This window comes from Rhinatrema bivittatum, chromosome 6, assembly GCF_901001135.1.
Source record: "Rhinatrema bivittatum chromosome 6, aRhiBiv1.1, whole genome shotgun sequence".
Lineage (NCBI taxonomy): Eukaryota > Metazoa > Chordata > Amphibia > Gymnophiona > Rhinatrematidae > Rhinatrema > Rhinatrema bivittatum.
The window spans coordinates 264,316,420-264,344,217 of NC_042620.1; the positions used below are offsets into that span (position 1 = coordinate 264,316,420).

Below are 27,798 nucleotides of genomic sequence, written 5' to 3' on the forward strand. Positions count from 1 at the left end.
CAGACACCATCCCTACCAAGGCACTCCTAACTATCCCTAACACTAGTGCCAAACCCTTAGCATTATAAACTGCTCCCTTTCCCATGGTATAGTCCCAGACACTCTCAAGCATGCCATCGTTAAACTCCTCTTCAAAAATCCCTCCCTGGACCACAGCTAATTATCGTCCCATTTATCTCTAAAATCATGGAAAAGGTAGTCAACTCCCAACTTATGGACTACCTAGACAGTAACAACATACTGCATCCCTCACAATTTGGGTTTCGTAAAAATCTTAACACGAAAACCCTCCTACTCTCCCTCACTGACGCCCTACTCACAGGCCTGGACCAAGGTCATTGCTACTTCCTTGCCCTCCTTGACATTTCCGCTGCATTCGACACAATAAGCCACGATCTCCTACTCTCACGCCTCACTGACATTAACATCTCTGGTGCAGCCCTCCTTTGGTTTAAATCCTACCTGGCCAACAGGCAATTCTCTGTCAAAATAGACAATGCCGAATCCACTCACCTCTGCCTAACCCAAGGAGTTCCCCAAGGCTACTCACTCTCCTCCACCCTATTTAACATTTACCCCTTGCCCCTTTGCCAGCTCCTATCAGATCTTGGCCTCAAATTCTTCATCTATGCCGATGATGTACAAACCATCATTCCAATACAACACTCTATCTCCGAATCGCTAAAATTCTGGGAGAACTGTCTCTCCTCTATAAACTCCCTACTCACAAACCTCCACCTTGCTCTCAATTTCTCCAAGACTGAACTGCTCTTTATATCCAACCACCAAAGTCCCAAGCCCCCCTTGTCAAGTGACCCAGCATTCAGCATTCTCCTCCCAGCCCTTCATTTGAGACCTAGGAGTCCTGATTGACAGCACTTAAACCTAAAAAACCACATCAATAATGTCCTAAAGGAAGGTTTCTACAAGTTTAATGTGATGAAAAAACTCAAGCCCTTACTCCAAACCCATGATCTCCGCACAGTCATACATGTGACCCTCGCATCCAAATTGGACTACTGCAATTCCCTCTTTCTAGGCCTATCCTACTCCTCGATAAAACCGCTCCAGATGCTGCAGAATGCCATTGCTAAAACTATCACAAACACATGCATATCCGACCACATAACCCCCATCCTTAAAGACCTCCATTGGCTCCCCATCCCTTTACGTATCCTCTACAAAATTCTCACTATAATACACAAATCTATCTACAAACACAACTCCAGCTGGCTTGACGAGCCCTTCCATTTCACACAATCCACCCATCCCATCAGAGCAACCCTTAAAGGGACCCTCCACACCCCTTCCTCAAAAAAGGCCAACTTGCCTCTACAAGGGACCGTGCCCTGTCCATCGCTGGCCCTACCCGCTGTAACCTACTACCCTCGAATCTCCACCTCGAACCATGCTCCTTCAAATTCAAAAAAAAGTTAAAGACCTGGCTATTCAAACAGGCATTCCATGACTAGGACCCTTCCTTTATAACTCCACTGCCATGGAATTATACTGCTAACTCCAATTTTTTCTAAGTTATTTTGTTAACATGATATCTAACCCTAGTTATTTTTACTTATAGTTATCTTCATTTTGTTCTTTCCTCTCTCATCCTCTCTAGTTCTTGTTTTTTGTTCCCTCCAGTCCTTTTTCCTCTTCCCTGTTACATGTACCTTCTGCCTTCAGTTTGATGTAAACCAATATGATGTTCCCCCTAATATCGGTATATAAAAACCCATAAATAAAACCCATAAATAACATAATAGCCATTTTGGAGGGGTTTAAAGGGTCTGGGGTAACAGGGGGGAGCATAGACTATCAAACTAGGAGGGTTTGGAGGACCTAGCTCTTAAATGGGCGAGCTGGTGGCTGAACTGCTGAAATTGGCAATGGCGTGGATGCATGCCCATTATAACATACCCTGACATAAATAGTAGAGTCAGACTTCCTGTTGCAGCCGTAGTATCATCTGCAAATAGACAAACTTTACATTCTATCCTTTCTGCAATGTCGCTCACAAAGATATTGAACAGAACCAGTCCCAAAACTGATCCTTGTGGCACTCCACTTAGCACCATTCTCTCTTCAGAATAGGTTCCATTTACCATTACATTCTGACTCCTGTCACTCCATCACCCTGATGCTGACTCCCAGGCTTCTCATTTTATTCTCAAGCCTCCTATGTGGAACCATATCAAAAGCTTTTCTGAAATCCAAGTAAATCACATTGAGCACTCCTCCTTGATCCACTTTCTCTAGTTACTAAATAAAAAAAAAAAAAAAAATCAATCAGACTTGTCTGACAGGACCTTGCCTTGGTGAATTCATGCTTCCTCAGATCCAGCAGCCCACTGGATTGTAGATAGTTCACTATCCTATCCTTCAGCAGAGTCTCCATTAATTTTCCCACCACCGAAATGAGGCTAACTGGCCTATAGTTTCTGGCCTCCACTCTGCTCCCACTCATGTGAAGCGGGACCACCACGCTCTTCTCCAATCCTGCAGGACCACTCCAGTTTCCAGGGATCTATTGAATAGGTCTTTCAGCAGACCTGCCAGCACATCTCTGAGCTCCCTCAGTATCCTGGGATGAACCTCATTCATCCCCATGGCCTTGCCCACTTTCAGTTTTCCTAGCTCTTCCTCTACCCCTCCCCCATCTATGTTCTTGTCAACGAGCAATAGTCCTTCTGTACAGTCTTTAGAGAACATTATTTATTTAGCATTTTTTTTATATACCGAAATTCATGTAGCAGAGTTACAAATCAATTCGGTTTACATTTTAACATTAACATGCATGTAAGAATGCTATTACATAGATCAAGGAATATTTAACTTGGAACAACTAAAACTGGGAGACTGGTATCATCATAAACCATAAACAATAAATAGTGTGATATTTTTGTGTAACAGGCTAAACAATAGTTAGACATGTATCCATCTAAGCAAAAGCTAAGTAAGGATCAGACTAGACAAACTGCGAGTTTGGTAAGCTGCAAGTAGGAATGCTAACTAGAGTGACAATATTGGTATAGTCTGAAAGGAGTCATTGAAAATAAGAAAGGAAGTGAGTAGTGGGAGATTATTGGCGTAGATTGAAAGCTTGCTCGAACAGCCAAGTTTTGAGTCTCTTTTTGAAGGTGATCGGGCATTGTTCCTGTCGGAGCTCAGGGGGTAAAGAGCTCCATTGTTAAAGGATTTTTAAAAAATATTTCTGCCATTTCTTTGTCATTCCCTCACAGTGCTCCTTCTCACCTTTCAATTTCACTGTACCACTTTGGGCCTCCCTTCATTCTCGGATATATCTGAGAAATGTTTTGTCACTTTGCTTTACCTCTTTGGCAATTCTTTTTTCCTTTTAACTGTTTGCTTTCCTGATTTCTTCATCTCCCACAGGTTCACCAGGTATTCTTCCCCCTGTTTCTATTATACTTCTTGCAGTATAAAGAGAAATGCCAGCTTTTTTTTTTTTTTTTTTTTTTTAAAGTCGGAGGCAGATATATATGTTTGCAAAAAATATCAGTAAATGTGAATAGTGTACTAATGAAAATGGTATTTCATATTCTCTTATCAGGAGGTATCCCCTGAAGCAGGCGAGCTGTGCTGCCAAAACATTGCAATGTCGGGAGGGTAGAATTTTAGCAGTCACACACACATATTGGTTGATAGCACTGCCTGTCAGGCAGTTGATTTGGATATTTACGGGACAAGTTCACACAACGGTGCAGAGAGGTTGTCATGAATTTGGCAAGATAAGTAAAAAATTAAAAAAAAAATTTTTAACGATTAAAAAGTAAAAAATTGGCATATATAATAAAAAGAGTACATTAGTGAAATTGGTAAATGAAGTTACTATTCTAGTGCCATTGCCATCATGAAAGAGGTTGTAGCCCTGTATAGGGCAAGAGCCTAAGCGATTGAGCACGCAGTCTGATACCAATTTCTGAAGGTGAAAAACAAACGGATGGAATGTTAAGACATAATTAATCCTCACATTTTGTGTATGTTTGAAAGAATCTGAAGTCAGTCATGGATCAGAAATCAGGCATTGAGTAAGAACCAAGGGCTAGTTGCACAGTGTTTCCACAGGCAAGGCATTTGGAGATTGGACCAGCGAGGATGTATCAAGCAAGGTCTCTTTATATACAGCTTCCAATTAGAGGACACACCTAAGGCTGGTCAGAAGCTTCCTGGAGTATGGACCATCCCTGCAGGGTAGACTAGATAATTACTACTAGAGTATTTCAAGATCAGCCAATCCCAAGGCTAATCCTGAGAGTTTGTTTCCTGAGATCCAAGCATCACTGGTTCAAGACTTGCTATTCTTAAAGGAAGTTCCCATTATAACAGGCCTAATGAAACCAGCTAAAGCTTTTCCATTATATCTAATTGATTAGCTTATCTGAGCATAATCCTCAGTGGAGGCTTGGTGGTTTAATTTTGCCAGCCATTGATATATATTTGCTTAAATAACTTGATTAAAACTGATTCAACTTGATTCAACTGATTTCAAAAACTGGAGACCGCCAGTGCATTCAACCAATTAATGCTGACATCGGCCAAACTTCGGGTATCTTGAACTAGGGGTAGGTAATGGCTTACCCATATTTGCTTAATCTCGAGGATCGCTTTCTGAGGTCCTCCTCTGGGGCAGCCGTGGGCGGGATGCTGAGTCCATCTGTCTACACTAAGGAAAATGAAATTATCAGGTAAGTAATTTCTCCATTTCCTAGTGTGTAGCCAGATGGACTCAGAACCAGTGGGATATACAAAAGCTACTCCCGGACAGGGTGGGAGGCTGCCCGTGGCCCACTTAGTACTGGCCCTTGCGAAGGCTGCATCTTCTTGGGCCTGAACATCCAGGCAGTAGAACCTGGAGAAAGTGTGTAAGGAGGACCATGTTGCCGCCCGACAGATCTCGGTGGGCGACAGCAGCTTGGTTTCTGCCCAAAATACTGCCTGGGCCCAAGTAGAATGAGCCTTGACCTGCAGGAGTAAGGGCTTTCCTGCCTCTATGTAGGTTGCCTTGATTACTTCCTTCAACCAGCGAGCTATGGTCGCCCGCGAGGCTGCTTCTCCTTGATTCTTCCCGCTGTGGAGAACGAACAAGCGATCCGTTTTGTGCACCGGTTCCGATCTTTCAGATATCGCACCAGGAGTCTGCAGATATTTAGATGGCGAATAAGGCGTGAGTCTTCAGAGTCCTTATGTTCATCCGGAGATGGTAGGGAGATGGCTTGGTTCAAATGAAACTCAGAAACCACTTTCAGTAGGAAGGAGGGGACAGCGTGCAGCTGTATCATTCCAGGAGTGAACCTAAGGAATGGTTCCGACAGGATAGTGCCTGTAGTTCGGAGATGCAATGAGCTGAACATATTGCCACCAGGAATACAGTCTTCAATGCTAGGAGGCGTAGTGACAGACCGCGCATTGGTCTGAAGGAAGCCCCCGCTAGGAAGTCTAATACCAGATTGAGGTTCCATAGAGGCTCCGGCCACTTTAGGGGTGGCCGGAGTTGCTTAGCCCCTTTTAGGAAAACGGGCCAAGTCCGGATGAGCTGATAGACTGATTCCGTTCACGTCTGCTCTGAAGCAGGAGACGGCAGCTACTCGGACCTTCAGGGAGTTGAGTGACAACCCCTTCTTCATACTGTCCTGTAGAAACTCCAGAATCATGGGGATCTTGGCCTGGTGGAGGACCGCGGGAATATCCCGCGGTCCTCCACCAGGCTTCAAGTATTCTTCAGATCCGTATGTATGCCCGAGATGTTGAGAACTTGCACATGCGGAGCAGGGTGTCAATCACGGCCTTCGAGTAACCGCGCTTCTTTAGGTGAGTCCTCTCAAGGGCTAGACTGTAAGAGAGAATCGAGATGGATCTTCGTGAAGAATCGGGCCCTGCTGGAGAAGGTCCCTGTGTGGATGTAGGCAGAGAGGGCTCCCTGCCAGGAGTCTTTACATGTCTGCGTACCATGGGTGTCTTGGCCAATCCAGGGCCACTAGTAGAACTAGTCCCCTGTGGTGTTCTATCTTGCGGATGATTTCGCCCAGTAGTGGCCATGGGGAGAAGGCGTACAATAAGTCTTCCTCTGGCCAGGTCTGGAAGAGAGCATCTATCTCTTGGGAGTGTGGCTCTAGTCTGCAGCTGAAGAACCTGGGGACTTGGGCACTGAGAGAGGTGGCCACTAGGTGCATGGCTGGGAGGCCCCAGCGATTTACTCTCAGTTGGAAGGCTGTGGTAGACAGCGTCCATTCCCCCGGGTCCAGGCTCTCTCTGCTGAGGAAGTCTGCTGAAACATTGTCTTTTCCTGCAATGTGGGAAGCAGAGATCCCTTGTAGGTTTACCTCCTCCCATGCCATGAGAGGGTCTATTTCCAGAGACACCTGCTGACTCCTGGTTCCTCCCTGGCGGTTGATGTAGGCAACCACTGTAGCGTTGTCAGACATTATTCGAATCGCTGTGCCTCTTGAGTCTGTGGCTGAATCGCAGGCACACTAGTCTGACTGCTCGAGCTTCCAGGCGGTTTATGTTCCATCCCACCTTTTCCTTGCTCCATTGTCCCTGGACTGTCAGTTCCTGACAGTGGGCTCCCCACCCTCGTAGGCTCGCATCCGTGGTGAGCACGATCCAGTTCGGTGGGGATAAGCCTACTCCTCTGCTTAGGTGGTCTTCTTGTAGCCACCACTGAAGCTGAGAACATACCTCTGCTGGTAGTTAGAGCTGAATTGAGTAGTCCTGGGACAGTGGGTTCCAGCGTGACAGTAAGGAGCACTGGAGTGGTTGCATGTGAGCCTTTGCCCAAGGAACGACCTCCAGGGTTGATGCCATGAGTCCGAGGACTTGGAGATAGTCTCACACCTTGGGGCATACATTGGTCATCAATCATAGTAATTTTTCCATCAGCTTCCTTCTCCTCGGGGGAGGAAGACTTTGTTCTGTTTGGTGTCTAAACAGGCCCCCAGGTACTCCAGAGACTGAGAGGGCTGTAGACTGCTCTTGACCATGTCCATGACCCAACCAAGTTCCTGCAATAGGTTCTTGACTCTGCTGGTCACCTGCCGACTCCCTTCCGAAGACTTTGCCCTGATCAGCCAGTCGTCCAAATAAGGGTGTACCAAGATCCCTTCCTTCCTTAGTGTTGCTGCCACGACCACCATAATTTTATAGAATGTTCTGGGGGCGGTTGCTAGGTTGAAGGGTAGAGCTCGAAACTGGTAATGGTGTCCCAGTACCGCAAAGCGGAGAAAACGCTGGTGATCTTGATGGACTGGGATGTGAAGGTAGGCTTTGGAGAGTTTCAGGGAGGTTAGGAACTCTCCCTGTTGTACTGCCATTATTACGGAGCGGAGAGTTTCCATGCAAAAGGGTAGTACCCGCAGATGATGGTTGACGTTCTTGAGGTCCAAAATGGGTCGGAATGATCCTTCTTTCTTGGGAACGATAAAATAGATGGAATAACGCCCTGTATTTTTCTGGGGCATAGGTACTGGAGTTATTGCCTTCAGACTGAGTAGTCTTGGCAGAGTAGATTCCACTGCCAGTCTCTTGGTGTGGGAGTAGCAGGGTGATGATATAAATTTGTCCCGAGGGATGCTGCGAAACTCCATAGGAGTAACCTTCTCGAATGATGTTTAGTACCCATTTGTCCGATGTGATTTTGACCCATTGTTGGTAGAAGAGGGAAAGCCGACCCCCCTATTTCCTCTTTCTGTGGATGGGTTGGCCCATTCTCATTGGGAAGCATGGTTCGAGCCTGCCCCTGAGCCTGTTCCTCTCTTGGTTTGTCGTTCTGAAAGGGCTGGGACCTTCCGGAGGGGTGAGGTACATGGAATGATGAGTTCCTGTAGGGTCAAAAACATTGGGAGCCTCTGCCCCTAGTTCTTCTGGATTTTTACCCCTGTCTTCCGGTAGATGAGGCACTGGGGATTCGCCCCACTTGCTAGCTATCTTCTCTAATTCGCTTCTGAATAGGAGGGATCCCTTAAAGGGCATTCTTGTGAGATTCGCCTTAGAAATCATGTCTGCCGACCAGTTCCGCAACCATAACTGCCTTCTGGCCGCCACTACTGAGGCTACTCCTCTGGCTGAGGTATGCACCGGGTCTCAGCTTGCGTCCATGAGGAAGGCTGCTGCAGGTTCGATTGTTTCACCGGAATGTTCCGGAATTATTTGCCTCTCTCGATAGGAGCAAGCAGGAATGTGCCACCAACGCGCAGTAGGAAGCTATCTGCAGTGTCATAGCTGTTGCATCAAATGCATGCTTAAGGGTGGATTCTAATAGTCTATCTTGAGTATCCTTCAATGCCGCCCCTCCCTCCAAGGGAATGGTTGTTCACTTCGAGGTGGCGCAGACCATGGCATCCACTTTCGGGAAACGCAGGTGTTCCTTGGTCGCTGGTTCCAGAGGGTACAAGGCTTCCAAGGCCCAACCTCCTTTAAAGCTTGCCTCCGGGACATCCCACTCCAGGTCAATCAGTTCCTGGGTGGTTTCCATCATTGGGAAATAGCATGAGGCCTTACAAAGGGACACCAAGATGGGGTTCTTCTTTGGTTTCGCCATAGGGTCCATGCCTGGGATCCCCAAAGTCTTCAGGGTCTGTGAAACAAGGGCTGGTAATTCATCCCTGTGGAAGAAGCGAAGCATTGTTCTGTATGGTTCCAGGCCTGGAGGGATTTCCCCTTCCTCCAGTGAGGCACCATCATCGTCTGAGGTGTCCGGGTCCTTGTTAGTAAAATTCTTAGTGAGGCATGTCTCGTGGCATCCGAGCAGGGTCAGGAGGGTCAGGTGTTCTTGGCTAGGGTTGGACCTGGGTCGCAGCCGGGGCTGATTGCGCCTGAATGAAGGCTTGCAATCCCTGGAAAAATTCTAACCAGAAGGCGACCCCTGGGTCTATGTTAACCCCAGGGGGAGTCTGAGCAGGAGCCCCTGAAATGCCCTCTTGTGGAGATACCATTTCGGAGTTACATAGGTCCGGGGTGCTATCGTATGTAGTAGTTCCGGATCCATCCTCAAACTGAGGGACCAGGCTTTGGTACCCCTTGGGCTTCTTCGCAATGATGGCACAGACAGGACTCTAGTTCAGGCTGTGCGGCTCTGATGTGGCAGGCTGTGCAAAGAGAATACCTTCTGAGCTCCTTGGATGCTGATGCCATTGCTTCTGTATATAGACACACAGGTAATGTGTTGCAATATGCGCGCAGTTATGCGTGTGAGCACTGTGCGCGCTTGAAGTTATGAGCGTGGTTGAGTGTGTAGTTATGCGCGCGGTGTGCGCTCGGTTGTGCGCACGTCTATATTGGATGCACACAAGTTGGGCGCATCGGCCGTCCGGCCTGCCCCACGCGTACCGCCGGTCGAGAAGGGAAGATGGTGCCGACGCCCCCCGCACAGAAGATGGTGACCCCGAGGGTCTCTACGTGTCTGGACACCCTGCACCAGATCGGGGCCTAGTCCAACCAAGGCTGCTCAACCTGATCGGTGCTCCCTTTTTACCTCGCCGGAAGAAAGATGGAATCGCTACGGCAAGCCGAGCCCCGGAGACCGGAGACCTTAATTTAAAGTTTTCTGCTTACCTGGTCTCGGCGCTTACTGATCGCGTGCCGGAACAGTCTCCAGCTGCGGGGGGAGAGGGCTTTACCTTCACCACCGCGCGGTTGTGCACCCACTTCCTTTCAGCCACTCTGGAGGCTACGTCCTCGCCGGGAACCGGCTACCGGACCAAGGCACACCTCTGAGGGATATCAAAAATTACCTCAGGAATTCTCAACTGGGGAAGGGACCCTTAGATATCACTGCAGGAGAGCGGGGCTCGATCTTCTTAAAGGTAAAAAATTGTTCTTCTTTGCTGGTATTCTTAACACTGTTCTAGTGTGTGGGATAGTGTCCGCATCTGCTAGGAGTCGGAGAGATACTGGAGAGCTGAGGTCACTGCAAGGGTATATCTAGGGTGATGTCAGCTTTGAAATCTGACTCCGTCTCCCATCTACTAGCAGAAGAGCACATAACCCACTGGTCCTGAGTCCATCTGGCTACACGCTAGGAAACTACCAATTAAAAAAAACAACCCAAAAAACTTGTTCATCCTCCCAGATACTCCACCCTTACCTGTTTACTGAAGGAATACATCAATTTATGTTTCTCACAATGGATGCTATGCACAGGCTGACTCACTGGCTGGAATGCCAATGCCACATTCGCAAAAAATTGAGATCAAAGCCTGGGTAGAAGCATCCTGTGTAGAATGGCTAGCTTCAGCAGGGATTCCAGATGTGCAGGTATAGGAAGAGTCAGCAGTGGTGAAGTGTATGGTATCTAGGGATCTTGGAGCTTGGCTAGACAACCATCTAAACCTAAAAAAGTTTATAAACATTACCACAAAGGACTGCTTTTACAAACTGCAAGTCCTCAGAAAGCTAAAACCCCTCCTTCACTTCACTGACTTCCGGCTAGTACTCCAATCCATCATACTATCTAAGCTCGATTATTGCAACTCCCTCCTTCTCGGTCTTCCCACAAATACTATCAAACCCTTACAAATGGTACAGAACGCCGCCGCCAGAATACTCACAAACTCTAACAAAAGAGATCATATCACTCCAATCCTTCGTAACCTACACTGGCTTCCTATTAATCACAGGATCCGCTATAAAGTGCTCACAATCGTTCACAAAGCAACATATAATCTTGCTCCAATCATGTTAAGCACTCAACTTCAACCTCATACATCTTCCAAACCAATTAGAAACGCATACAAAGGCACACTGCAAGCCCCACAGGTAAAATCGTCATTGAGCAAACGAGCACTATCTTCAGGAGGCCCCCACTAATGGAACGCGCTCCCCCCAGATCTAAGACTAGAACCATGTCATCAGGAGTTCAAAAAAAAAGCTAAAAACCTGGCTTTTCCGCCAAGCCTTCCCAGACACTTAATGCTACCTAGTCACGATGATAAACCCAAATTATGGGATACCTCACTGAGTTTTACTATTACGATTTTTTCAACTGCACTATGATTTTGAGTTCATTCGTTTCTTGTATTTATACTGTATTTACACTATATTATAATATAACTATGTTTAATTGGTATTTTGTTCTATTGTTCTATGTAAAGCCCCTACTCTTTTTGGCATTTCAATGTTGTATGTAAACCGGAGTGATTTGTAGTTTTTACAAGAACTTCGGTATATAAAAATTAAAATAAATAAATAAATAAATAAATAAATAAATAGTATGGTGGCCTCCTGCCATTTTGGGTACTTGTGTTGAGATTTCCTTCCTCTGTGCTTGCAATAAGCAACTGTCCCTTTGGCTACTGCAATCCTAAATCTGAAGGTGAGCAATTTAGGGATTACAACAACAAAAAATAGACACAGGAAGTGTTTACCCCTCCGACCTTCATCTCTTAACTCAAATTTTGCAGTGCTGTTTGTTTCTAGGTTGCAAGAGGTTTGATTTTTAAACTTCTTATGGTTTCTCCCATTTAGAGCAGTGGGCTACAAATCAGGAAAACCAGGGTTCAAATCCCACTGCCGCTCCTTGCGAACTTGGGCAAATCACTTTACCCTCCATTGCCTCAGATACAAACAGATTGTAAGCCCTCTGAGGATAGAGAAATACCTACAGTAGCTGAATATAATCAGCTTTGAAGTACCAAAAAGCGAAATATAAATCAAATAAATTGTCTCACCTCCAATAGTTTTGAACAGTTCGTCCCAAAGCACACTCAAATGCTCATAAGTACAACCAAAGCCAAATAGTTTCCCCCTCAAATTCCTTTCCTTGCAGTCCTGTTTGCTTGCCCTCCCCCCGTGTCCTGAGCTTTTTGTGGCAGGATGTTGTGCGAGTCACATGAAATGGGATGAATGCCCTGGAAGTTTACCTCCTTGCGAGTGCTGCTCTGCCCGCTTCCGGTCCTTCTCGATGAAGAGTGCCGTGGCGAGAAAGAACCCCCCACCGAGGACACCAACGAAGGCACAAAGCATGAGAGCATATTCCAGGCTACGGAACTCCCACAAGTATGAGTCTGGCCTCTTCTGCCGAATCTGATCCGATATCTGAAAAGCAAAGGGGAGTGGGGGGGGGGGGCGGGGAACAGGCGAGACAAAGGCATTGACAAGGGAAAGAGACAGGAGGAGGGATGAGAGTGAAGGGGGGAAGAGAAAAAAGAGAAACTCAAAGAAAGAAGGGAAAATGAGGGAAAGTGACAGAAACAGAGAGAAGGGAAAAGAATGAGAAAGACAGAATTGAAATAAAATAAGGAATGAGATGGGAGGGGGGGGGGACAGAACAAAAAGATGAACAAAAGGAAATAAAAATATATAAGCCAGCAAAGTCAGTCTGCTCTGTCTCATGCTGTCAGCATCAGCTTCCTCACATCACTGTTCTTTATCTATGAAACTCCCTCGCAGCAATGCCCTGTCAGTCAGATTCTGGAATGGGAATTTCCTCGTGGCAGCATTAGATTCCTCACAGGAATGCCCTAAAACATGCATTTCTTTGAGTGAAGCTGGGCGATGCATCACTGGCTGTGTGCTATAGAGGATGACATGGAAGATCTTGCACTCACCGTGCCGATAAGGTAGGGACTCCCTGCATCTCCCAGCAGGTGCGAGATGACTATCTGAAATGCTTCAGCTGTGGATCTGCGAGTGGGGATCACCACATACTGAAAAGAGATAAGGATCATCATGAGAAGGAAGACGAACAGTGGGGCAAAATCACCACATACTGAACAAGAGAGAGACAGAGAGATGCAGTGCCTGGTAAAAGTCTTCACACCTTTTTACATTTTTCACACATTCTGCTGTCTAAAAATTACAAATCAAAATGCATTAAAGAGTTTGTTTCCTCTTTCATCGTAAAAGTATAGAAATATTCTAAAAATTATGGTAAGAATAAAAAAAATAAAAAAAAAAAGTTTTAAAAGCAAAAAAATGCTTAACATAGCAAATCCAAACTATCTCCAATTCAAAAAGTTGCTCTAAGGCCATGATAAGTTAAATAGAGCCCATCTGTGTTCAGTCACAATAGTAGAGCTGATATGAACCCACCCTGAATGAAGAATCAAGCTATTTCTGTTATTTGAAGTGAATTTGAAGCAAAGGTCAAAACATATCGAACAAGCTGCTGCCAAAAGAACTCAAGAGAAAACGTTATTCAAAAGTTAAAGTTTGGAGAAAGGCTACGGGAAAATTGCAGATATTGAGCTGATGGAACATTTCTCCTTTGTGAAGACTAAAAGAAAAGATTCCCCCTGAGGCAGAACTTTGTGGTTCGAAACATGATCATGTCGGGGTTGGACTATTGCTAGCTGCACAGAGATCAGTATTTACCTATTTGAAATGAGCATCTATTTTGGAGTTCGTCAGCATATGGAGAAATATTATCAAAATGATTTTTAGAAAAATTTAGAAAACTGATCAAAGATAAAAAAATTGATGAAAATAAAGCAAAGAGACCTATTACTAATTCTGAGTTTGACTGACATGCAAACTCATGAAGTGTGGGTCCTACATGAATAATATATTACACATATCTATGGACTGAATGTGGCTATTTGGAATTTGTTGAATTATATACCAGTACACTGTGAGGTGTGCTTGTGTGGTCTTTCAATTGCGCCACCACATCTCGAACCTTAGTCCCGAAGAGGTTTTCGCCTGTGCAGGGGAGGTTGGCTAGCCTGTCCTGGACCTCCGGCTGGAGATCCGAGGCTCGGAGCCACACCATGTGCTGGGCCCCGATGCCCACTGTGCTTAAGCGGGCTGCTGTCTCAAAAACATTGTAGGTGGAGTGCACGTCTTGTTTTCCCACCTTAAGACCCAAAAGGGCAATGGCGGAAAGGGCCTCCTGTTTATTCTAAAGAAAGTACAGCTGCAATAGGTAACTTGAGACTTTATTAGGGAAAGAGAGAGAGAGACAAAGGGATAGGGACAAGGAACAGAACAAAGCACGAGGAAATAAGTTTGTTCTGGGGGGCGACAGGTCCATACTACTGTACAATTACCCAGCCACACCAAAGTTTCAGTAATGTGGATAAGCTTTTATACCTTTCATACTGGCCAGAGTATAGTCAGAATTGTTTCTAGATAAGTGCAGTGCATTTCATTTGAGAATATATTAGACCAATCAGCTAATGGGTCTGGGGTGTTGGCTGGCTGCATTCCAGCACTTAGGCAGAGTCCTTTGCATTCTGTATCTAACACTGGTATACAGGAATACAGCACTAAGAGGTGTCAGAAAGACAGTGCATACCTACACTCCTGCTGCTGCTGAGGAAGGCCATCCGCGAAATCCTGAGTTCTTTTCCAGAGACTGTGGTTGCGTTGGGTCATATAGTGTTGATAGGTGGCAATGCAGGCAACCAGCATGGCGCCTTGGAAGATCTTTCTTCCCAGGGCACCGAGTTCCCTAGGCTCGTGTCCCAGAGGAGCGGAGGCATGGGTCCAGGAGCGTCGGGGTCTTTTTTAAAGCAGACTCCATGACCACAGACTAGTGGGAGAGCTGTCGTCTGTCAAACCCTGTGGCCTATTACACCAAATAGGTGGCATCGGCCTTCTTGTTAATGGAGGAGACAGAAATGGGGTATTCCCACATGCGGAGTAGGAAGTCTTTAAAAATATCGAGGATAGGAACGGCCACAATTTCCTTAAGTGCGTAGATGAACTGGAGCACTTCCAGCATCTTATGATGCGCATCCTCTTCTATAAGGAGTTGAAAGGGGATGGCCTCGGACATAGCCCTAACAAACTCCACGAAGGACAAGTCCTCGGGTGGCGACCGGCGCCTCTCCTCCGCAGGGGAGGGCTCCGATAAGGGATAGTCAGAGTAGACAGAGGACGAGTCTGTGGAATCGTCACCCCAGGGGTCGTAAGGCCCCTCCTTCCTCTCCAGGATCAACACGCTGTGGGCGAGGTCCGTGAGGGGTACTGACCGTGGACTCCAAGGGCCTCGGAGGCCTCAGGGAAACCGGTATCATCGATGGGTCCCCTGGTGTAGGGGGAGCAAGAGGCTGCAGCAGGCCGGAGAGATCCAAAGGCTCGGGGAACCATGGGTGAGGAAACACAGTACCAGCCGTATCTTCCTCCTTGGAAGACCCGAGAGCCGGGATCACTCCGGTGGAATCATCGGTGGCCGATGAAGAATCGAAGGCCCCTTGGGCACCGGTTGCGTCGGTAGGGCACTCAAAAAGACATCCAGACGCTTCAGCAGTGGTGCTAGCATAGATGGTGGAGGATCAGGCACCAGTATGGGAGCCGGTGGCATTGGCAGCTCAACGCTCTGAAGCGCTTTGAGCATCGTGGACTGCACCCTGTGGTCCAACTCCTCCTGAAAGTCTGGAATGATGAGGACTGATGGAGGGGGACAAGGCATCATTGGCTCTTCCTCTGGTCTCCGAGGTGGCGCGGTGCCCTGCACCGATTCGGTGGGGAACGCTTGGGGCTACTGGGAGCACTGGAGGAGAGGGCCTCTGGTGGCACGTGCCACTTCAATGGCAGCTCGGTGACCGCCGATGCTGCTCCAGAACCGGAACCATAAACAGACGGTGACCAATGTCAATGTTTGCGGGATCTTCTCAGATGCTCGGGCTGGTCTTTCCCCGGGGATGAGGAAGCTGATGATCCCGACGTCCTGGAGAGTGGGGAGATCGAGGATTGATCCCCCTCTCCTTGATCCTTAAGACGTACTTGCAAGTGGGACCGCAAGGGGAAGCGAAACAGATGGCTCCCCGCAATCCCTCGGTGTCAATGGAGCCGAAGCAGGTGTAGAGGGCGTAGACTTTGGGCCCCGAAAAGCTTTTCCATTTTATCAAGGCACGCCCAATGCCCTTTGGGTGTCATCTGGTCGCACAATCGGTACCTACGGACATCTTGCAAGGCCCCCAGGCAGAGGATGCAAGCCTCATGTGGATCCATGATGGACATAGTCCGCGGGCACCGATGAAAACCGGTCAATGCCATAAAATACCCAGCGCGCGGTTGATGACTGACAGTCACCACCCAAGTAGTCAGAAATCAACTGCAATGCAGGAAAAAAGGGCGAAAATGACTCACCGAACCGAGGAGACACTGACCGCGAAGGGGGACCCGATAAGAATCGGGAAAAAAAATACTCAAATTAATCTAGGAAAGTAGAAAAAAAAAAAAGAGCGCGCTCCACGGACCGCGAGGCAACTGCACCACAGAAAAGAAAAAGACTGAAGGGAGACCTCGCGTAGGCGCGTGGATAGTAGCAGGCTGGGCACGCTCAGTCTGCTGGATCAAAGTTTCTAGAAACTTTGACAAAAGTTTTCCATGCCAGGCTCCATCTGATGATGTCACCCACCTGTGAGGACTACCATCCTGCTTATCCTAGGAGAACAGCAGAACTTGGTCAGTATCTCACGCAAGCTTATCAGTGACAAAAATAAAACTAGAGAGAAGAAAGTAAAGGGACCTTCACAAAACACTCACCAACAGGATGTCTGCAACAATAGCCCAATTCAAGGAGAGAAGTAGCTCACCCAGAAAAATGAAAACCTGGAAGAGGTAGAGCAAGAGAGGCAGATTACATCGTTACACAAAAGGCCCTTCGGAGGGAGGGTATTTCACATGAAAAGGTGGGGGCCGCATTATATCTGTGCAATTGAGACACTGCGGAGGAAGGGTGTAGCTTCAAGAGTAGGAGCAGAGAAGGCCTCTGCCACTCAAAGCAACAGGCTCTCTTCTCTAGAAGGGGTAACGTAAGAGACCATGCTACAATGCATTTAGCTCTTAGTTAAAAAATCCACGGACAGTTCCTGTACAGCTCCAATGAGCTGCACTCATACTCACGTAGGTGACGATGGTGTTGCTCTTTGCGCTCACCACAGCAAAGAAGAGCAAGGGGGAAGAGCTGAGGAGTCCAATGGCACACACTAAAGGGTCAGCACGGGGATTCACCTTCCGGTACCGCTTACTAATCTCCACTCCAGACGTAACGCCCAGGATCCCCGTCACACAAGTGATAATGCCGAAGATCAAACTGTGCAGAGAGAAAAACTATAAGACAGACAGTCAGAGGGAGACACAAAAACAAAGGAGGACAGAAGGAGAAGAGAGAGAGAATGCTGGCAAATAGTAATATACTTGCCCGATCAGAGATGCCTGGCACAGAGCACATACCCCTGGCCCTGCTCCCCTAGGTTCATTTCACCTGTCATCAGAATTGCAGGTCCCACCGAGGCATGGCTCCCGTGTGCCCAGCACCATGCGGGAACGAAGGAGGTAGGTGGGAGCCCAGAGAGCCAGACAGCCAGTGACAAAAGCCACGGAGGTGAATCCTAAGGTAGAGAGGATGAAACTGCAGCTGTGTATAGGAGAGATGAGAGAGAGAGAAAAAAAAAAACTGCTTAATGATGGAGAAAGAGCTGAATGTCCAGGAAGAGAAGTAAAATAATGCTGGACTGAGCTTAAAATTTCAGAGGGAGAGAAACAGTGAGAGATTAATGCCAGAGACAGACAAACCAAGATTATTATGACACAGAGAGCGAGAGAGAGAATGTAAAACAGGAAAGTGACAGCCAGAGAGGAAAGAATCATGCACTTAATATTTTTAGTTTTCTATTTAAAAAATGCAATTACAAAACCAGAATGAACACACTGGGGTAGATTTTAAAAAGCATTTACTCGAGCAAAACTGGTTTTTGCTCGAGTAAATACACTTTACTCAAGTAAGTGGGCTTTTCAAAATTGCTACAATATATGCCATTGAATTGTCCATAGGATTTACTCAAGTAAGTGCACTTTACTCGAGTAAATAGCTTTTGAAAATTGCTACGATAGTATGTCACATTTACATGCGTAACTCCTTTGAAAATGACCCCCATATTAAAGGAAAATCAGCCATCACATCATTGTCTTTACAATGCATCAAAATAAGAAAAAAAAAAAAAGAAAATAATATAACATCCATAATATAAAATTCCAGTACACAAAGAAAGGAAAGATCCAAAAGGAAAAGAAAGGCAGAAGGAAACTATATCACAAACAGTAACACATTACACTCTGCATATAACATTATTATGTATCCCCTATATTATGCTACCTCTGTACTGCATATTTAGGACTAAGGGAGCAGGAGGCCACTGGAAGGCTTGTCCAAAAGCTGATCAGATTTAGTGAAGGTAAATGTGCTACCACGATATTTTCTTACACACTTTTGGGGAAACTTGACAATAAAACTCCACCCCAATAGAGAAAGTTTGCTGATGAACATTTCCTATTTTTCTGAGTAATTTTAGACATGTCCACAGAAAAGGCAATTCCTATTGGAAAAAAACAAACAAACAGGTACAATATCCAATCTCTGTCCAGATCAAGGACAAAAGTAACCATCTCCATCTGAGAAGTCTCTAATAGCTTTGACACAACCATTGGAAGAAACTAAAATATCAGTTGCTCCTGCCACCTGGTTAATTGGATGCTTATAAGCTGGAATATAATATATTCTACACACGGAAAGTATTAATTCAGGTGAAATTTTCAATATTTATTTTTGAGCAAGCCCTGAGGTGAAAATAATGGCAAGTTGAGGAAAACTGGAAAATCTCAAATCCCTGTATGTGGACAGATTTTCCATGAACTCTATTTTACTGCATGTTATCTTTCATCAGAACAAGGTTTTCAGCTTGCAAAATAGAAATTTGACCTTCACAAACCTTTAATTTGGAGACCTACTGCCCCATGCACAGATCCTGAATTTGAAACTTGGCAGTTGCAACTACTATAAAATTGCAAAGTTGTACCATACTATCACATCTGAGCTATCACCTTCCAGACCATTTTTTTAAAATTGCATATTTAGCTTACACCGTAAGAACATAAGAAATTGCCATGCTGGGTCAGACCAAGGGTCCATCAAGCCCAGCATCCTGTTTCCAACAGAGGCCAAACCAGGCCACAAGAACCTGGCAATTACCCAAACACTAAGAAGATCCCATGCTACTGATGCAATTAATATCAGTGGCTATTCCCTAAGTAAACTTGATTAATAGCCGTTAATGGACTTCTCCTTCAAGAACTTATCCAAACCTTTTTTGAACCCAGCTACACTAACTACACTAACCACATCCTCTGGCAACAAATTCCAGAGCTTAACTGTGCATTGAGTGAAAAATAATTTTCTCTGATTAGTCTTAAATGTGCTACTTGCTAACTTCATAGAATGCCCCCTAGTCCTATTATTCGAAAGTGTAAATAACTGAGTCACATCTACTCGTTCAAGACCTCTCATGATCTTAAAGACCTCTATCATATCCCCCCTCAGCCGTCTCTTCTCTAAGCTGAACAGCCCTATCCTCTTCAGCCTTTCCTCATAGGGGAGCTGTTCCATCCCCTTTATCATTTTGGTTGCCCTTCTCTGTACCTTCTCCATCACAACTATATCTTTTTTGAGATGCGGCGACCAGAATTGTACACAGTATTCAAGGTGCGGTCTCACCATGGAGCGATAGGCATTATGACATTTTCCGTTTTATTAACCATTCCCTTCCTAATAATTCCTAACATTCTGTTTGCTTTTTCGACTGCTGCAGCACACTGAGCCGGCGATTTTAAAGTATTATCCACTATGATGCCTAGATCTTTTTCCTGGGTGGTAGCTCTTAATATGGAACCTAACATTGTGTAACTACAGCAAGGATTATTTTTCCCTATATGCAACACCTTGCACTTGTCCACATTAAATTTCATTTGTCATTTGGATGCCCAATCTTCCAGTCTTGCAAGGTCCTCCTGTAACGTATCACAGTCTGCTTGTGATTTAACTACTCTGAATAATTTTGTGTCATCTGAAAATTTGATAACCTCACTCGTCATATTCTTTTCCAGATCATTTATATATATACAAGCCGTTAAGCCCGTTAAAACGGGCTACATCCCTCTGTCTCTCACCTCCCCCTCATTCTCTCTCCCCTACCTCCCTCCCACCCACTCACCCACTCCTCCCCAGCCTCCCTCTCCTCTCACTCAGTCCCTCCCTCCCACTCAGTCTCACTCACTCCCTCCCCCTCTCTCCCTCTCACTCACACTCAGTCCCACTCACTCTCCCTCAGTCCCACTCCCTCCCTCCCTCTCCCTCAGTCCCACTCACTCCCTCCCTCTCCCTCAGTCCCGCTCACTCCCCCTCACTCAGTCCCTCCCCCTCACTCAATCCCTCCCTCTCACTCAGTCACTCCCTCCCACTCTCTCTCTTCGTCCCTCCCACTTAGTCCGTCCCTCCCTCCCTCCCTCTCTCTCTCTCTCCTCCCTCCCTCGCTACTGGCCGCTGCCGCTACCGCCGCCGCCCGCCACCGCCGCCCGCTACCGCCGCCACTGCCGCCCGCTACCGCCGCCACTGCCGCCCGCTACCGCCGCCACTGCCGCCCGCCGCTACCGCCTCCGCTGCCGCCCGCTACCGCCGCCGCCGCCCGTCCCCGCTGCCGCTACCGCCGCCGCCCGCTACCGCTACCGCCACCGCCCACCACCGCTGCCGCTACCGCCGCCGCTGCCGCCCGCTACCGCCGCCGCTACCGCCCCCGCTACCGCTGCCCGCTGCCGCTGCTACCACCGCTGCCGCCATGTTTTTTGGTTTTTTTTGACGCTGCCTAAGACTGACGTGCTCGCCCGCACATGCGCAGTAGAGCTGCTCTCTACTGCGCATTTGCGGGCACGTCGGTCAAGCTTCATTTATCTAGTTAGATTGAAAAGCACCAGTCCAAGTACAGATCCCTGAGCACTCCACTGTTTACCCTTTTCCACTGAGAAAATTGACCATTTAATCCTACTCTCCGTTTCCTATCTTTTAACCAGTTTGTAATCCACGAAAGGACATTGCCTCCTATCCCATGACTTTTTAGTTTTTGCAGAAGCCTCTCGAGGGACTTTGTCAAACTCCTTCTGAAAATCCAAATACACTACATCTACTGGAAAAAAAAAAATTGCAAATTGCGTTATGGGCAAAATGCACGATATCGCACAGCTTAACGCTATTGAAAAAAGTGTGGTTGTTTTTGGTGTTAAAACTGCGCATGGCGCATTTGCAAATTTTTAAGAGGAGGGATTGGGGAGGAATTGGGGGCAGGATTTCCACAAAAGTGGGCTGGCTTCGCACTTTGTGAAGCCATAACGCACAATATCACAGTTTTAACACCGAAAATAACTACACCTTTTTCAATAGCGTTAAGCTGTGCGATATAGGAAAATTGGTTCTTACTTGCTAATTTTCGTTCCTGTAGTAATACGGATCAGTCCAGATTGCTGGGTTACGCCTCCCTTCAAACAGATGGAGTCAGAGAAAAAAAGCTGAAAGGCACTCCCTGATAACCCAGTGTGCCACCTGCGATCCCTCAGTATAATCAATTATCAAAGCAGAATGGAAACAATTTAACAGTCAATGACTAGCCCAAAGGAACTTACAATAACTCGTCCTAACTTGTTCAACTATGTACATGCAAGAAGTAGAAATTCCTCCAATTCTCATTGTTATCATATATATGTAGCTGTTTGTAGTATTCAAACTCCTTGTGCAGTCTCCAAATCACCTGTGCAGGAAGATAAGTAAAGAAATCGAGCGGACTTACCAGAACACTACCCTGGGCGGGCGTCTGGACTGATCTGTGGTACTACAGAAACGAAAATTAGCAGGTAAGAACCAATTTTCCTTTCCCTGTACGTACCCGGATCAGTCCAGACTGCTGGGATGTACCCAAGCCGTCTTAACTGGGGTGGGACCCGGAAAGCCCCGCTCGAAGCACTCTGCTACCAAAACAATCGACATCTGGAGCTCGGACGTCCAAGCAGTAATGCCTAGCAAAGGTGTGTAAAGATTTCCAAGTAGCTGCTCGGCAAATCTCCTGAGGGGAAGCATATTGGCTCTCTGCCCAAGATGCTGCCTGAGATCTGATCACATGAGTTCTAAGACCATTTGGTACTTGACACCCATGACATATGTATGCCAATGCAATGGATTCCTTTAACCATTGGGCAATAGTGGCCTTGGACGCATTCTGCCCTTCTTAGGACCACTCCATAAGACAAAAAGATGGTCCGATAACCGAAAAGCATTAGTCACCTCCAAGTACCTAAGAAGTACCCGACGGACATCCAATTTTCTCAAATCCTGAGCCTGAGGAGAATCTCGATCTAAATCTGAAAACGCCGGTAACTCAACAGACTGATTCATGTGAAAGGCCGATACCACCTTTGGCAGAAAGGAAGGCACTGTTCAAAGTGAAACTCCCAAGTCTGAAATCCGCAAGAACAGTTCACGGCAGGACAACGCTTGAATCTCAGATATCCGTCTGGCCGAACAGATAGCCATGAGAAATACCGCTTTCAGCGTCAAATCCTTCAACGTAGCCCGCTTGAGAGACTCAAAAGGCATACCGCACATACTGGGCATACTGGCGGGTGTAAATGCTTGGCCCCTTTCAGAAAGCACGCTACATCCAGATGCCCTGCAAGGGAAGCACTGTCAACTTTACCTCAAACAGCCCAAAGCCGCCAGCTGGACACGAAGCGAACTGTACGCCAAACCTTTCTTCAAGCCTTCCTGTAAGAATGCGAGAATGTGCACCACCGTGGCCCTACATGGGGACACCTTCAACCCGCTGCACCAGGAATCAAAAACCTTCCAAACCCTTACGTAGGTAAGCGAAGTGGAGGTCTTTCGTGCGTGAAGCAGAGTGGAAATCACCGCTGTCTGGATACCAAGCCGCTAGACAAAAGCGATCCGTCTGATCGAAAAATACTGGACCCTGACAAAGAAGATTTGGAAGGTGACCGAGCCGCAAGGTCTGCGAACCACTGTCTCCGTGGCCACTGGACCCTGACAAAGAAGATTTGGAAGGTGACCGAGCCGCAAGGTCTGCGAACCACTGTCTCCGTGGCCACTCTGGTGCTACGAGAATTACCGACCCCTGGTGAGACTCTATCCACCTTAGGACCTTGCCCACCAGTGGCCAAGGAGGAAACACAAAGAAGTACGTCGCGGGGCCACAGAAGGACCAGGGCATCTACCCCTTCCGCACTGTGCTCCCTCCTGCGACTGAAGAACTGGGCCACCTTCGCGTTCAGCCGAGTTACCATCAAGTTCAGATGGGGCATCCTCCACTGATGAGTTAATAGACGCATCGCTTCCTCGGACAGCTCCCACTCTCCGGGGTCTAGCCGCTGACGACTGAGAAAATCTGTTTGGACATTGTCCACCCCGGCTATGTGAGACGCCGCCAGACGAGCTAGATTGCGTTCCGCCCAGACCATGAGCTTGTCCGCTTCGGTGGCTACCGGTTGACTCTTTGTTCCCCCTTGCCGGTTGATATATGCCACAGTTGTGGCATTGTCGGAGAGGACCCGTACTGATTGCTGGCGGAGGAGGGGAAGGAAGCTGTGCAGCGCTAGACGAACCGCTCTGGTTTCTAAACGACTGATGGACCACTTGGACTCCTGTGTTGACCACTGTCCTTGGGCCGATCGCGACTGACAAACTGCCCCCCATCCATTGTCACGATCGCGACTGACAAACTGCCCCCCATCCATTGTCACGATCAGCCACTGGGGATTCTCCAAGTCCATCCCCAGCTGTAAGTGCTCTGGGACCAACCACCATTCAAGACTGCTCCTGGCCGGATCCAGGAGAGGTAAGCGGAGGTGGAACTGTTCAGACTTGGGATCCCAGCGGGAAAGCAACGCCCTCTGCAAAGTTCTCATATGAGTGAACGCCCAGGAAATCAACTCCAGAGTAGAAGCCATAGAACCAAGAACCTGCAAGTAGTCCCAAACCTTGGGCAAAGGGAGGGTCAACAGACGGCAAACCTGAGTCATGAGCTTGGCCACTCTCTCCATGGGAGGAAAACCTTGCCTACCCCCGTGTCGAAACGGGCTCCCAGCAACTCCAACACTTGCGTCGGAACCAGCTGACTCTTGGAGAAATTGACAACCCAGCCGAGCTACTGAAGAAGCAACACCGACTGAACTGCCTGTCTGCAAAGTGTTCTGATTTTGCCCAAATCAGCCAGTCGTTCAAATAGGGATGAACTAGAACCCCCTCTCGCTGAAGCGACGCTGCTACCACTACCATTACCTTGGTAAAACGCGTGGCGCTGTCGCCAAACCGAACGGGATTGCTTGAAACTGGTAATGCTCGCACAGTACCATAAATCATAGAAACCTTTGATGATGTTCCTGGATGCCGATATGCAGGTATGCCTCCGTCAGATCTAAAGAGGCCAAAAATTCACTTTTGTGGACGGCCGCAATGACGGTTCTCAAAGTCTCCATGTGAAAACGTGGAACTCGAAGCGCCCTGTTGACTTTCTTCAAGTCCAGAATCGGACGGAAAGAGCCCACTTTCTTGGGGACTAGAAGTAAATGGAGTATCTGCCGGTCCGGCACTCGCCCGGCGGAACTGGAACGATCGCTCCCAGATCCTTCAAACGACACAGGGTCTGGAGCACCACCTGCTGTTTTGCCCGAGAACCGCAAGGAGACACCAAGAAAAGATTCCGCAGCGGGCGAGCAAAATCTAAAGTGTAACTGTGATCTATAATATTTAAGACCCACGGATCCGACGTGATTTTGACCCATTCCTCCCGAAAGAGAGAGGCGACCCCCGATCACCGGAACAGAGGAATGGGCCGGCGCACCTTCATTGGGAACATTTATTGGCAGAGAATCCTTGGGAGGCTCCGTCCTGGGAAGGCAGTCTGCCTCAAAAGGAGCGGGCCCAAGCCTGGGACCGCGATGGCGCCTGGCGAGGAGGAAACGACGGAGCCCTACTAGACCGAAAACGCCGTTGGCCCCGAAAACGACCCCTAAAAGAACTGAAGGGGCGAGTAGACTTGGGCCTGTCTTCCGGCAGTTTGTAAACCTTGTTATTCCCCAAGTCCTTAATAAAATTTTCCAGATCGTCTCCAAATAAGAGCTTGCCCTTGAACGGGAAAGATCCCAGCTGAGACATAGAGGAGACGTCTGCTGACCAATTGCGCAGCCAAAGCAATCTCCTTGCTGACACAGCCGATGACATCATGCGCGAGGAGTTTCTCAGGAGATCATACAGGGCTTCCGCATCTAAGTGACTGCTGCTTCCATCCAGTCCGCCTGTTCCACCTCTGCCGGAGGCAGGTCCTGAGCCGTAAGCAACTGCTATATCTAAGGATGGCTCTCTGCATGAGACTACTGCTGACGGCTGCCCTAACGCCAAGTGTCAACACCTCAAATATCCGCTTAAGAAGAATCTCGAGCTTCCTGTCCTGGAGATCCTTGAGGGCTGCGCCTCCTGTTACTGGAATCATGGTGCGCTTAGCGATGGCAGAGATGGCCGCATCCACTTTAGGAACCTTAAGGAGTTCCAAGAACCCATCCGGGAACGGGTAAAGCTTCTCAATGGCCCTACTAACTTGTAGAGTGGCTTCCGGGGCGTCCCATTCCAGAGTCATGAGCTGTAAAAGGCTCGGGTGAAAAGAAAAAGTCCTAGGAGGAGCATGAAGACCGGACAACACAAGATGCCCCGGGGAAGTATATGCCACTGACTGCAGAGCTGGAATATCGAGTTCAGTGAGCACATGCGGTATCAGAGAATCCAGCACGTCCCTTCTAAACAATCGGAGCACCCGCAGATCATCCCCTCAACCGGGGCGGCACTATCCACGTCATCGCCTGGGTCCGCAGCGTAAGGGACTTGGGGTGTGGGGTCAGGCAAAGGAGGTGGTGCCATCCCTGCATCAGGGGCTGGACAGGGTATCCAAGCCCTGAGCACCTCCTGACTGTCCGCGGGCCTGGGTACCTTTGCTGGAGAAGGTTCTTGCCAATGCAAGTCAGCCTCTGCCTCCATATAAGCCTTATGTAACAACAGAATTGTAATGAAAAAGGGTGCCATCTCTTTAAGGCAGGCACAGTAGGAGGAGGCAAAGGCTCGCATGCCGGAACAAGAGGCCTTTCAGGGCTTAAGTTAGGAGGCAGAAGTTCTTACCTATCAGGCTGCATGCCCCAGAGCCAGAGCCCTGTAGCAGACAGGGCACCCCGAGCCAGCTGCACTGGAAGCACACTGGCTCTCACAACAGCCGCCTCATCCAGACATGGCCATCCCAACGAGGCAGATTCCTTCTCCACTCCCCCCCGCCCCATCCAAAGCATCTGACTGCAAGCCTCTAATCAGCAGACCTTATCTTCCACGGCCCAACACCTGAGCAGTCAAAATTCTGCTGGAGTGCCCTACACCCCCCCCCCCCACCCCGCAAAAAACATGCTGAGGAAACTGCCCCAATTCCCCAGTTCATTTTCTCACCAGCGCCAAAACCCTACACCACTGCAACCACAAGCCGCAGCTGAATAAAGAAGCCATACCAAGCTCCGTTCCCTTTTTTTTTCCCCTTTTAAAATAGGTTTCTTAAGAAGCTGGAAACAGGAAACTCATTGACTCAGACAGGCCAGAGGCAATCAGGAAGAAAAAAAAACAAACAAACAGGGAGATAGAGAGAAAAAGCCCTGCTCAGAGAGCCCTTCCTTCACCCCTCAAATACTTCGTTGCTCAAGCAGGGCCCGAAGGCCTCAGGAAATCAATCCAGAAGACCATCAAGGAATCTCCCCAGGAGCCCGATTCAGGACCTGCGCTACTGGGGGGGGAATAACTGAGAAAATTATTGCCCCAGGAGCTGAGAGCTTCACTCTGTCAATGGAGACAGCCTGCAGAATGGTGCCCTGGGAGCAGACTGAATCGTGCTCTGCAAAGGGCAGGTCATGCACATGCTAACATTTGCTGGAGACAGACAATACTGGCAAGCATTTGTGTAGTACCACTACTAATACCAGTAATGATGCCACTGGAAAAGTTGTGTTCTCTATCTCCATCCACCTGCAGGCTGGCATAAACCCATGCATCTGGAGATCACGTGATGTGGTGAGAGCGGCCGGGTGGTTACTGGCTGAGCTCCGGGGATAGGGCCCTGATCCTCCACCATCAGACCGGTTAACCGCCTTTTTCGGGACAGATCCTCCTCTAGCAACTGTGGTCTATGTCGATCACTACTTATATGCAAAAATCGCCGTCGGGAATGCCACCGAAAGTGACCAAACGCGACAAAGACAAGCCGCGAGGTCCGGATCCCAAAATGGCGACGCCTACGCAAAAATCTAGCGGCAGCGATGCCCCCGAAAACCTTGCCCAGGTACCTCTAATGACCCGAGAATTGCAAACGGCGGTTGTTGCAGCGCTAGAAAGTAAATTTACCGGCCTCTCTGAACAACTAACGGCTCTACAAACTTCGCTCGCCGAACTTTCACCGCGGCTTGATCAAGTGGAGGGCCGCACGGGAGTGCTGGAGGATGATGTGCTGGCACTTACCACCCGAATCTGCTCCCTGGAAAAGGCTTTGGTGGAACAGCAGAGTAAAACGGAGGATCTGGAAAACAGATCTCGGCGCTCAAATATTCGAGTGCTGGGTCTCCCAGAGTCACTCGAAGATCAAAACTTGCGCACGGCTCTAAAAGCATGGATCCCTGATGCGCTGGGCCTGCCCGAGCTTCAACCCACATTTGAAATCGAACGGGCGCACAGACTGGGGCCTAGAGATTCGACACGGGCCCCGGCCGGGAGGCCACGTGTAGTAATCTTCAAGGTCCTTAATTTTCATCACAAACATTGTATTTTACAGGCGGCCCGAAAAATACAAAATTTACAGTACCAGGGCTCAGATATTAGGTTGGCGCCTGATTACTCCGCAAAAGTTGCTGCCCAAAGGAGGGCCTTCTCAGAGGTGTGCACTCTTCTTGTAGAGAAGAAAATACGTTTCCAAATGCAATTTCCAG

At 48.0% G+C, this 27,798-nt stretch overlaps 1 protein-coding gene across 1 annotated transcript in view; it reads right to left on the reverse strand.

Annotated features, from left to right (window-relative positions):
• The window catches only part of SPNS1 (sphingolipid transporter 1 (putative)), a 57,022-nt gene that overhangs the window by 7,897 nt on the left and 21,327 nt on the right, over positions 1-27,798 (reverse strand). Inside the window, exons 8-12 of the mRNA XM_029607088.1 lie at positions 17,171-17,323; positions 16,810-16,999; positions 16,450-16,515; positions 12,564-12,662; positions 11,877-12,051 (exon numbers count right to left, since the gene is read on the reverse strand). Of these exons, the coding sequence (XP_029462948.1) occupies positions 11,877-12,051; positions 12,564-12,662; positions 16,450-16,515; positions 16,810-16,999; positions 17,171-17,323 (683 nt within the window). The remainder of the gene's footprint in view (positions 1-11,876; positions 12,052-12,563; positions 12,663-16,449; positions 16,516-16,809; positions 17,000-17,170; positions 17,324-27,798) is intronic.